The following is a 13,450-nucleotide window of genomic DNA, read 5'->3' as shown; positions in this document are numbered from 1 at the left end:
ATGTGTAATCTTTGGTTGTGGTGTAGGAGGTGGAAACTCAATTGAGCACCATAATGGATCTCACAAAATGTGTGATAACTGATGGTCCTAACCAAACTGATCTGAGATTGTTTGCAAATTATCTAATGAATGTAACTGGAGAAGTGGTGTCTACGTTTCTGAAGAAAATGGATAGCAATGTCAGCTTCTCAGTTTCTGTCCAGAACTTAGGTAAGAAATCTACCTCAAGAAAATATAAATTAATGAGCCACTGTTTTCCCATTAATAATAAGATTAGAACAAAATAACTGACTTGATTTTCTTTTATAAATCTTTCCAGAGGTTGAAGTTCTCAAGTGTCAACTAACCACCTGTACTGAAATCTCTCCACTTATCACAAGCTATGTCTCTCTGAATATTGATTTCAGTTGGACTTCGGAGAGCAACACTGGTATAGTAGCAACTTGTTTTAAGTGGTTGTCCTAAACATCATGTGCATGGGTTTGTTATCGGTGCCTTTAGGATTTAGAATGAACACAAAAGGGCTGTTTCTTTGAGTTAAGTTGTCTTTATTTGACACATATACATTACTGCACAGTGAAATTCTTTCTTCACATATCCCATCCTTGGGGGTTGGGGTCAGAGCACAGGGTCATGATGCAGCACACCTGGAGCATGGTGGGTTTGGGGCCTTGCTCAAAGGCCCAAAGGTGGCAACTTGGCAGTGCTGGGGCTTAAACCCTGATATTCCGGTCAATGACCCAGAGCCTTAACCACTTGAGCTACCACTTTTGAATCAAGAGTTTTATAAATAAACAAACCAAAAAGATTAAATTGGCAACATTGGCTGCTTCACACAGAATCTGATGACTAGGGAAAAATCTGTCCATGTCCTCTGTATCTGTCCCTGTAAGATTCTTTAAGAAGAATAGATAAAAATGAAAAGAACTGAGCCATACCTCAAGCATTCAACGAATCAGAACAAGGAGGCATGTTCACCTGCCTGTCAATCATTTAAACAAACAAAAGTTACAGTATAGCAATATCTTTCAAAATCACTAATTTCATGTATTCAGAATGTCCCAAATATTCTAAGCAATTTCTCACAATATATGTACAGTATAGAGTATATCATCAGAAACATATCACTTTAATGACATTTTAATAATGAAGTGGAGGTATTTTTACCACAAAAGTTCTCTTCCTATAATGTGTATACATAAATGTTCTGAAGTGTTTATTCCTCTAATACCATGACAATGTGCCAAAAAATTGGGCTTCTATTCATTGATAAACAATATACCTATAAACCTATACTTTTATCCATTTTTAGCTACATTTGACATTGTGGATTGTACATGGAAAAAATCTGTTCATGTTCTCATTCACAATTAGCAGCTTTCCATTCTCTCTTATTAAAAATAGCTACATCAAAGTTAAACAGGTCTACAAAATCAGACTTCCATCTCCTTCACTCAATAGAATTCATACTATACATTCTATACTTCATTATAAGCTTCATATCCACCTGTCTGTAGTTTATACATACTGTTTATCAGCACTTGATAGCTTTTATTCTGTATTTAGGATACTTATTTATTTTTTTTATTTTTTTTAACCAGCTTTGGCCTTTATGAGCTACACAAACATGGCAGACATCTTTAAACCTAGTTTCTTCGACACAAATATAGTCTCAACAAAAACTTTGATGTCTACTGTTGTCCAGCTCTCAAATCCCCAAATCACCCAATCAATGGACCTCCCAACAAACTTCACCCTAGAACACATCAGAGTATGCTAATAGTTGTTTGAATATTTATTTGAATAAGAGTTCATAATCATGTTAATACATTTAAAGAATGTATTTTTCTCATCTCTCTGTTTGTTAGGAGTTAGACCCCAAGGCCATTCTAACCTGTATGGACTGGGAGCCAAGTGGATGGCCAATGTGTTACATAATAGAGACCAACAACACGCACACCATGTGCTCATGTTATTATATGACCTCTGCTATTAGAATTGCTCTCATCAGTGAGACTGACCCATGCATGGTAATACACCTGGATATATGAATATTTAGTGCACAGTTAACTCCAGAATTATTGCCACCTTCCCTGATAATGAGAAAAATGAATATTTAACTTCTACATTATTTACTGGATATAAAAACTACAAACAATATAAACTATTATACACTTTAGTACTGAAGGCTGGCCCGTTTGGTCTTATCCAACAGACGAGCAACTGTTGCTCAAATTGCTGAAGAAGTTAATGCTGATTCTGATAGAAAGGTTTCATAATACTCAGTGCATCACAGTTTGTTGTGTAACCAGTCAGGGTGCCCGTGCTGACCCCTGTGCACCTTCAAAGGTGCCAACAATGGGCACATGAGCATCAGAACTGGACCACGGAGCAATGGAAGAAGGTGGCCTAGTTTGATGAATCACTTTTTCTTTGACATCACGTGGATGGCCAGGTGCATGTGCGTCTCTTACTTGGGGAACACATGGCACCAGGATGCACTATGGGAAGAAGGCGAGATGGTGGAGACAGTGTCCTGCTTTGCGCAATGTTCTACTGGGAAACCTTGGGTCCTGCCATCCATGTGGACGTTACTTTGACACGTACCACCAATCGAGCATCTGTGGGTTATGCTGGACATACAAGTCTATTAGAACCAGCATTAATTTCTTCAGCAATTTGAGCAACAGTAGCTCGTCTGTTGGCTTGGACCGCTTGGGACAGCCTTCACTCCCCACATACATCTATGAGCCTGTGGCCAGTTCACTACTGTTCCAACCAATTTTGATAGATACTGAGCACTTCAGACAGGGAACACCCTGCAGTTTTGGAGATGCTCTGATCCAGTGGTCTAGTCATCACAATTTGGCCCTTTGTCAAACTCGCTTTTAACACATCAACCTTGTGGACAAAATGTACACTTGCTGCCTAATATATCCCACCCACTAACAGGTGCCATGATGAGGAGATCATCAGTCTTATTCACTTCACCTCTCAGTGCTCATAATGTTATGCCTGATCTGTGTGTGTGTGTGTATATATATGTTATACTGTATGTATATATACAGCTCTGGAACTGCTGACAATATTTATCCTAAATACAAAATATAACTATTGTTATTTAGAGTGTATATTTAAAGGAAATGACAACACATCAAAATAACCCAAGATCATGCAGCATTTGCAGAGCTTTAATAACTCAAATAAAACAAAATGTAAATAATTTGTAAACAGATTGTGTTAATGCTTTGTCTAAATAACATTAAGAGATCAGTATTTGGTGGAATAACCCCGATCTGCATGTGTTTTGGCTCCATGATCTCCACCAGTTTCTCACATTGCTGTTGGGGAACTTTATACCACTCTTTTTGCAGCTCCAGCTCAGCTTTGCTTGATATTTTGTGACCATCCATCTTCCTCTTGATGACATTACAGAGGTTTATATATATACACTATATTGCCAAAAGTATTCGCTCACCTGCCTTGACTCGCATATGAACTTAAGTGACATCCCATTCCTAATCCATAGGGTTCAATATGACGTCGGTCCACCCTTTGCAGCTATAACAGCTTCAACTCTTCTGGGAAGACTGTCCACAAGGTTTAGGAGTGTGTTTATGGGAATTTTTGACCATTCTTCGAGAAGCACATTTGTGAGGTCACACACTGATGTTGGACGAGAAGGCCTGGCTCTCAGTCTCCGCTCTAATTCATCCCAAAGGTGTTCTATCGGGTTGAGGTCAGGACTCAAGTCCAGGCCAGTCAAGTTCATCCTCACCAGACTCTGTCATCCATGTCTTTATGGACCTTGCTTTGTGCACTGGTGCACAGTCATGTTGGAAGAGGAAGGGGCCAGCTCCAAACTGTTCCCACAAAGTTGGGAGAATGGAATTGTCCAAAATGTCTTGGTATGCTGAAGCATTCAGAGTTCCTTTCACTGGAACTAAGGGGCCAAGCCCAGCTCCTGAAAAACAACCCCACACCATAACCCCCCCTCCACCCAACTTTTACACTTGGCACAATGCAGTCAGACAAGTACCGTTCTCCTGGCAACCGCCAAACCCAGACTCGTCCATCAGATTGCCAGATGGAGAAGTGCGATTAGTCACTCCAGAGAACGCGTCTCCACTGCTCTAGAGTCCAGTGGCGGCATGCTTTACACCACTGCATCCGACGCTTTGCATTGCACTTGGTGATGTATGGCTTGGTTGCAGCTGCTCGGCCATGGAAACCCATTCCATGAAGCTCTCTGCGCACTGTTCTTGAGCTAATCTGAAGGCCACATGAAGTTTGGAGGTCTGTAGCGATTGACTGCAGAAAGTTGGCGACCTCTTCGCACTATGCGCCTCAGCATCCGCTGACCCCGCTCCGTCAGTTTTTGTCAGCTGCCTAGGTGCTTGATTTTATACACCTGTGGCCATGGAAGTGATTGGAACACCTGATTCTGATTATTTGGATGGGTGAGCGAATACTTTTGGCAATATAGTGTGTATATATATATATATATATATATATATATATATATATATATATATATATATATATATATACATATATATATATATACACTATATTGGCAATATAGTGTATATATATATATATACATTGATCCTTGACATCAGAAATGTTTTGATCTCTGTTAATTATGTTACTTTTATGTAGGATATCTCAACAGAAGATTGTGAAGAGAATTTCCTGATTCGTATGTTTTACTACATATATTACATAAAGCAATTACCACAGGAGGTGAGTTTTATATTTCATATATGATCCTTTTTTTCCAATTATTGTTGTCAATTATTATTTTATTTTTATGGACAGTATGGTCTTATGGTTTGAATATGTATTTATAGAAAACTCTTTGTTATATAGACTGTGGAAAATTACTTGATCACAACAACTAACCTTACGGAGCGTGTTAAAATGCGATGGGTACCATATTATTATTATTATTATGGTGCTATATTATTGTATGTAAATGAACTAATAGTGACTACACTGGAAAAGGAAACAGATACCTACAATTTCATCAGCATCTCTCTCCAAACTTTAGGTATGGGCCCTGTTAGTGAATTATAACACTACACCTCCATTCCCATCCAAAAATATTGGAAAAGTAAGGCACAGACAAAGAAATCAAAGCATGAGGATAGATGCGAATTTCAGCTTTCATTTGCTGATATTTACATCTAGGTGTGTTAAAAAACTAAGAACATGGCACACTGTTTATGTGTACAGTAACATACATAAAAAGTAGATGGCAAAGCCCTTGCTTGCAATAATTACTTCAGGTGCTGTTGACAGACTGGTGACAGACTAATATGTCAGACTAATATCAGCAAACTGTTGCATTCTTAATTCTGAAGCTTTTCCAGGAGGGTTGCTCAGCTTCTTTCAGTTGTTGTTCGTTTTGTTGGGGGGTGAAGCCCTTTGTTGAGTTGGCAGTGTTGGCCATTGTCTGGCTGCTTGATGGAGTTCTTCCCAAGTAGATTGGATGCATTTGTCTGTAAAATGTCAGACAGAATGTTCCTGTAGACTTCTGTATTTATCATGCTTCTACCAACATCAGTAAGGATTAGTGAGTCTGTTCCAGAACCAGCCATGGAAGCACAAGCCATGACACCATCACCACGTTTCACAGATGAGCTCATATACGTTGGATCATGAGCAGCTTATGGGCACAATCTTGTATAGGTTGTTGGTGATGCCACTGATTGTTGTTTTGGGGTTTTTCTTCACAGCTCTTACAATGTATGTCATTTGCTACTGTTGTTTTGCTTGGATGACCTGCTCAGTGTATGGTTGTTAGTACTTTAGTGGTTTCTTTCTTTTTTAGGACATTCCATATTGCTGTATCGATGATGCCCAATGCATGTGCTCTGATTGTCCCTCTTTCCTCAAATTCAAAATAATTTTTTTCTCTCTTACAAATAGCTATCTGGTCTTCATGTCCATTTATCCCTTTTAACAGCAATAAAAAAAATAGCTCTTTGAAAAAATGGGTGAATTCAAATAAAAGATACAGCATTTGATGTAAAATCAGGAAAAAGAACAGCTGAAATTCTGATCCATCTCATATTTATATTTGATCTCAAACCCTTTTGTTGTTCCAATACTTTTGGAAGATATATAATACTTATACATATGTAATCTTATAAATGAATATTAAAGATTTTTAATAGCCTAGTTTAGTTGTTTTTTTTTTTTACATTTTCAATATGGTATTTACTTAAGATGCAATTAGAAAACTGCTGATGTTTATTTTTTCCAGAGGTTAAAGTTTTAATGCTTGGACCTTTTGCCAACTTGAACAAAACTCCCACAGTCACCACAAGCCATGCTTCTTTGGACATTGATCTTATTAAGATTTCAAAAAACTACAATGGTACAGTAATAACATGCTTCTGGTTTATCATGTAGGATTGTAAGAAATTGTGTTATGCTGTTTATGCTATAACAAAATAATGTGTGATGTGGAGTTGAATTGAAGTTGATTATTTAGTTATTTATAACTAAATATTTATATATTATTTATTAGTTATATATATCAACTTATTATTTATAAGTTGAAATAACTGACCAAGAATCATTTTATTCCTTTTCAACCACACATAATTTTTATAACAGTTTAAGCCAACAATTACAAAATTATTTTTATGCAACACCAGAATGCCATACACTTATCATCATTACCTTTAAGGTTGTGGAACATCACTGAAATTGTCCTTGTTCTATAGATATAAAGAAGTATTCCCTCACCAGTCTCTCTAAAAAAATTATAAAGCAAAATAAATTAATAATGTAACCTAAATAACCTAATGTTTTGTTTCCAAAATATTATTTTAACTTCTGTTTCATTTAAATTTCTTTTAATCAGTTTCTGTGACCCTCCTGAGCTACACCAACATTGCAGACATCCTGGAGCTTTCTTTCTATAATACATTTACCAACTTAAATAAAAACATAGTTTCCCCTGTGGTGACAATTTTATGTCAGGGCACTGACTTTGATCTCACCAAACCAATGAACGTCACCCTCAATCACATCAAGGTAAGCCTCTCATCTTTGGATTTTCATTTTTATTTTAAGATTTTCTTAATATTGTTGAGCAAGTTTTCTTATTTTGTCATTGACCAGGGCATAAAAACAGAGGGCATTCTTCTCTGTGCAAACACGGATTGGTACATGTGGGAAACTAGTCTCTGTAGTATTACACACACCAACAGCACACACACTGTGTGTTCTTGTAGTTCTTGTCCAGGAACTCTGGCTCTATTTTTGATGACTATCCCCTGCATGGTAAGAAATCCTCAATACACAACATTACGCAGATTAGTATCTTCCTGAATTGGATAAACGGCCTTATTAGGAACTAATCACAAGCTAAGTGTAGATTGAGTAGATACCAGACACCAGCAGAAGTGATGGTGGTTTAAATTAAAGGTTTGTTTAATTATTCAGCCCATTTTTAACATATTAATAACATCCATAGTTAAAGAATAATAAATAAAATACCATTATGACAGGTCCACTGAAAATGATTAATAAATTAATATTGTATATTGGAATATTAGACTTTATCTAATAAAACCTGATTATTTTTTCTTCTCCTTGTCACCCCAACATAATTATTCTCAGACTGTAATTTTCTGGCTGATGGCATTTAAAAAAATTGAGGTAAAATACCTGATCCTGATCAGCCAATCTGGTTTCTCTCCATAGTAGCAGATATCTAATACAACTTGATTAAACAAATAGGAGAAGTGTTTTTTTTATGTCTGGGGAGGACAGAGATTATGTTATTATTATAGTATGTTATCTTACATTCACAAATAAGTATGTAGCAATAAATAAGAACAATAAAAATATAAACTCCCACCATCTTGGTCATTCTTGGTGGAATTGGTCAAAGAAGGTATTTTGTTGATGTTCTGGTTCTAACATGCCAGTTAGTGCAGACAAGTGTGAGTCACTAAACCTGGCTGTTTATATCATTGTTGGTTCTGGTGCTGTGAAGTGTGTGAATGAATATAAATATATACAGGAAACTAATAACTTATTAGTTAACTATCTATGACATATATGTAATTATCTAGGATAATTTCATAGCACAGTGTGCAAAGAACTTCCTGGATGACATTCCAAACTATGCAACTGAAGACATGACACTTGAGGTAAAACATCTTCTATGGTTTCCTGATAATATCTTTTAAAAACAAAAAACAAACAAACAAGATATTCAACATTTTCCAATATGTACTCATGGAAATCTCTCTTTCCTTTGGACAGCTTGTAGAAAGTTATATCAACATAATAAGTACCCTTATGACTCGTGTGAAAAATGTCACTTCAGAAGAAAATGATTTAATATCCTTTGGAAACAGTGTATTGGAAGTCAGTGAAAAAGTCATGCAAAAACTCATACAAATGAATGCAACGGTTTCTTTCCAAAATTTAGGTATGGAAGCTGCTTGTTACAAGTTCTTCTTCTTGTAACTTTTTCTTAGTGCATGTTTAATTTTCTGTTTGAGATTAAGTGAAGCTGAAAGTCAAACACACTTAGAACACAGCTGACTTCTGATTTATATCTTTCCAGAGGTTCAAGTATTCAGTGTTGTGCCTAATGTCGACTTGAGCCGAACCCTGACACTCATTACAAGCCACGCCTCTCTGGATATCAAGCTCTCTGGGATTTACCTCTCTGAGAATTACCAAGGTGCAGTAGTAACTCTGACTAAATATTTAAGGGTTTGGGCCACTGAATTTTTCAGTCTGGATCACAATCCACAATATGGCAACATTTATATTTCCTGTTATTTAAGACTTTTTTACAAGTTACTGAAGACGACAATCAAATGAATTTCCCTTTTAATGAAGTGAAGCTCTATGAGAAAACAAAACTACAAATAAAAATAATAAATAAATAACAGAGCACTTAGAGCAAATGACCTTTACACGTTATAAATTGCACTTCCCATTGTAAACTGTTTCAAAATGTAAACAATTATTTGTAAATTAATAATCTTATTTAAAAAAAAATAAGATTTTTTAAATACATTAGATTCACCCCTTCTAATGTATTTAAAAGTGCAGTAAATGCAAAGGTGACTGACACATGAGTAGTTAAAAATGTTTACATGCTGAATACATTAGAAAAGTTGCTTTGCATTTTTATTTAACATTTTTAAGTATGGTATTCTATGTATAGCTGAAGAATGAAAAAAAAAATCTCATTTTAAAGTCTTAAAATATCATGACAACAAAAAACAAACAAACGAAAAAAACAACAACTTTGGTATCATGTGTAAGTTTTTCAGCTCTCCTGACAAAACCAGCATAGTATCATGACATTTGTGATCTTTCTGTAAAAAACATTGTGAAGGCATTTTAATTATACACAATCTAGAATAATCAAATTATACCCATACAGTCAACAAAATAAACACCTGTTAGCATGAATGACCATTAATTCTGCTTTTCTCGGATTTCTCTTCTTTGGATTGTGGGTTTTTTTTTGTATTGTTTGTCTCGTTGACTGTCTTTCTAGTTTATTAATCTTTGCCTGTTTTTGACCACACTTTCACTGCCTATTGTTTGGATTTGTTTGCTGATTTTTTACCATTAAACTCCGCATCTGGATTCACCTGGTTTCCTGACCTGTGCAATGCAGCAGAATACTTTGCCTGGGACGAATCCTGTGCTGTTTTCTGAATCTGAATCGGCCCAAGCCCCCTTTGACAAACTCAAACTGATGTTTACCACAGCCCCATCCTGTGACATCCAGACCCTAAGCTCCCATTCATCATGGAGGTGAACATATCCAGCTGTGGGATTGGTGCCATACTTTCCCCTAAGCCATGGTGACCCCAGTAAGCTGTACTCCTGTGCCTTCTTTTCTCAGAAGCTAACTTGTTCAGAAGCCAATTATGACATGGGGAACAGAGAACTAATGTCCATTTAGGCAGCTCTGGAAGAGTGAATGGAGCCAGACACCCCTTTCAAGTCATTATGGACCATAAAATTTTAGAACATATAAAAGGTGCCAAACGACTGAATCCTCATCAGACCAATAAAGCTGACGATCTGTCTTGACACTATGACCCGGTACTGGCCACGACCACCACCAAACCCACCTCAACCCCATCAACAGTCATTGGACCTGTTGACTGGGACCTAATGTTCCCTCCTCCACAGTGCCCACCTTACAGGCAATACATTCCATGGGACCTCCAGCAACAAAGCATCAAGTGAGTCCACATCCCCAGATCTGGTCAAACAACAATACAATGCACGACCCTTTTAGTCCAGAATGCCTTCTGTTGGGTGACACTCACCCAAGACATCAAAGACTTGTCAATGCCTGCTCTGTATGTGCTCAGTCCAATACACTGCGACAACTAATGGCCAGCCTGATCAAGCCCCTGCCCACGCCACAAAACCCCTGGTCACATCTGGCGGTACATATCGTAAAGGTTCTCCCGAATTCACATTGCCACACCATTATTCTGGTCATTGTCATCCAAATTTCCAAGACCTGCAAGCTAGTGCCACTTAAGGGACCCATCTCCATGGACACCGCACAAGCATTGTTCCAATATGTATTTAGGAACTATAGAGTTCCTGAAGACATTGTATTAGATCGTGGGGTGTGGAAGGCCTTCTGTGGACAAAGATTAACGTGAGTCTGGCCTCAGGATACCACTCACAAGCCAATGACCAAGCAAAGAGCCAAAACAAAGAGCTGAGCCAATACCTGCAATCCTATTGCAGTCAACACCAGACTGCATGAAAGTTGGAATGAGTTCCTGCCTTAGGCCAAATATGCCCAGAACTCATGTGTCCTTTCCTCCACTAGCCTCACCCCTTTCCAGTGTTTCCTAGATTACCAGATCCCCTGTTCCCATGGTTTGGTGAGCCTACCGACGTACCCACCATTGACGACTGTTTCAGGCAAAGCCAAGAAGCCTGGGAGAACGCTTTCAGTGGGCAATCCAACAACAATGTCTGCGAGTTGACTGGCATAGGTGCCCTTACACTTCGTACCAACCAGGCCAATTAGTCTGATTATCGACTAAGAATTTGAAACTGAAAATACCATGCAAGAAACTGAGTCCCCTAGATAAGGGGGATGCTGCATGCTACTGATGCCGCCATCTTGGAATGTGCAATGCAACACATAGGCACAGTTCCAAAACTCCTGAATTGCCTAAATGATTCTTAATTTTAAATGCGCAAATAAGCTTCTTTTTGTCTGTGATTTAATGACCCCCATGTTTTTTTAGTTACTGTATTGTTTTGTAAATATTATATAAATTTAATTAATCTAATATTAACTTCATTATACATACATCTATGATTGTGATTCTGCAAGCAAAATAAATGTTACACAGGGCTTTACTGAGCTGCAAAGCAAACTGAATCACATTTCTTGGAATGCAATGATAAAAGCTTGTGTTAATTGGATTGAGCTTAAGTAGTAGAATCTTAAAAACTGTAACTGGGGGAGATAAGAACAGTTCATAACATGTACATTGCATTTAAATTTGAGCTTTTTCATTCAGGTTCTGTGACATTTCTGAGCTTCAATAAAATATCAGACATCCTAAAACCTACCTTCTTCAAAACAATCATCAACACAAAGAAAACTCTAATATCCACTGTGGTGTCAGTCTTATTATCTCAAGACACACAACTTACCACAGCAATAAATGTTACCTTCCAACACACCACAACCACAGTAAGTTTTTTTTTTATGTCTTATTGAGCAAACTTTTAGTATAGTTTTTAGTAAACATGTTTAAGATGCATCTCCCTTGTCCCTTGATTAGGCATTAAAATCTGGATTCAGTCTTTCATGTGTATACTGGAAGGACACAGAATGGATTGAAGGTGGCTGTGACATCATACAGACTAACAGTAGTCACACTGTGTGCTCATGTAATCAACTGGATACATTTGCTCTTATCATGGAGACTGACCCATGCATAGTAAGACATCAGTATATTACACAATTACATTTAATAGGCACAGTAAGCATCAGGAACAACGTGTTTTCCTCCTTCCTCCATATAGTGATCTGGTCAATGTTGCATGTTATGAGAAAAGTGTTTTACAAATACCCATTTTCCATCTTAAACAATAAGTGCCTTATCTTGTACTGTTCTTGTTCTGTTACATTCTTAATTCTTTAATCTCACTTTGACTAGACCACAGACATGGCTGAAAAACCATCTCTGAGGTCACATTTCCAGCAATCTCATCTCCCCTTCCTCTGTAGCTTCCTGCACTCTTTCATGTCTTCCTGACCCTGACTCCTTCTTCTCCCAACCCTAACCCTACCCTTGGAGAGAGTCACAGACACTTTTCTATTCTCTCTTTCCTCAACCATGGACCTTTTCTGCCGTCTGTCCACTAAACCCAGGAAGATTTCTTGCCCTACTGCAGCAATCAGAGAGAACTATAATCAGCAGAGATGAAGTGGAAGAATTTAGAACACAGCGCAGATATCCAGTATCCAGATATCCTCTTACCATGCGCTCCTGTCCAAATTCTCTTCGGATGGGACTTTTGCCAGGACTGCCTTCTACAAAGAAAAGCTTGAAGCCTCTGCACAAGACCCTCATAAGCTCCACATCTTCTCTTCACTACTTAACCTGCTCCACCTGCTATATCCTGACTGCTGAAGACTTGGTCACCTTTTACAACAAGAATATTGAGGAAATCTGCCAGACCTTCACTTCTGCCCTAAATATGCCTACATTACACAGCCAGCACTCCTCTAATCCTTCATTGTCACATCTCTCAACTGTAGCAGCAGAAGAGATTTTGCAAATCATCCAGTCTTGTAATAATACCACCTGCCCACTGGATCCAATCCCTTCCACGATGCTCAAGACCATCTTGCAAGACCTCCTACCCTTCATTACCACAGTCATCAATGATTCCATAACATCTGGCTATGAACAACCTTCAAGAGAGCAACTTTTCAGCAGCATTTGACACAGTCAACCACAAGACTCTTGTCCACCCTCAAGAGTCTTGGAATTCATGGAACAGCATGGGAAATGTTTTGCTTCCTACCTGGATGGTTGTTCCATGGAGGGGATCGACGTCTGCTCCATGAAAACTTTCCATTGGTGTCCCACAAGGATCAGGACTTGGTCCTCTCCTTTTCTCCCTCTTAGCAAAGTTATGTCCTCACATGGGTTCTCTTACCACTGCCATGCCGATGACACTCAACTTATCTTCTCTATCCCTCCCTCATATACCATGGCTTCTGCTCAGATCTCAGTGTGTCTGGTGGACATATCATCGTGGATGATGGCTCATCAGCTGAAAATCAATTCCAGCAAAACTGAACTGCTGGTCATCCCAAGTGATTCATCCATTCAGACTGGACTAATGCAAATCTCTACTGGCAGATCTACTGAACCTGTCCTCTGCATATGAT

At 38.0% G+C, this 13,450-nt stretch overlaps 1 protein-coding gene across 1 annotated transcript; it reads left to right on the top strand.

Moving 5' to 3' along the window:
- The first annotated feature begins 26 nt into the window (after positions 1–26).
- Positions 27–12,305, top strand: LOC131346706 (uncharacterized). The gene is made up of 15 exons (XM_058380281.1): positions 27–210; positions 320–430; positions 1,602–1,771; positions 1,869–2,030; positions 4,663–4,746; positions 4,873–5,053; positions 6,272–6,385; positions 6,878–7,050; positions 7,138–7,299; positions 8,097–8,174; positions 8,290–8,458; positions 8,597–8,716; positions 11,562–11,737; positions 11,829–12,079; positions 12,278–12,305. The coding sequence occupies exons 1-15, from the start codon at positions 54–56 to the stop codon at positions 12,303–12,305; spliced, it is 2,136 nt and encodes a 711-aa protein (XP_058236264.1). The 5' UTR covers positions 27–53.
- The last annotated feature ends 1,145 nt before the right edge of the window (positions 12,306–13,450 follow it).

Source organism: Hemibagrus wyckioides, linkage group LG26, assembly GCF_019097595.1.
Source record: "Hemibagrus wyckioides isolate EC202008001 linkage group LG26, SWU_Hwy_1.0, whole genome shotgun sequence".
In the NCBI taxonomy this organism is placed as follows: Eukaryota; Metazoa; Chordata; class Actinopteri; order Siluriformes; family Bagridae; genus Hemibagrus; species Hemibagrus wyckioides.
This window is presented reverse-complemented; position numbering and strand designations above follow the sequence as displayed.

Bases quoted from the DNA above. Each gene is read 5' to 3' on its own strand.
- LOC131346706 (XM_058380281.1), top strand. From the start codon at position 54: ATGGATCTCACAAAATGTGTGATAACTGATGGTCCTAACCAAACTGAT. The intron at 211-319 runs GTAAGAAATCTA...AAATCTTTCCAG, and splicing joins AGTTTCTGTCCAGAACTTAG to AGGTTGAAGTTCTCAAGTGT. The intron at 6,386-6,877 runs GTACAGTAATAA...TCTTTTAATCAG, and splicing joins GATTTCAAAAAACTACAATG to TTTCTGTGACCCTCCTGAGC.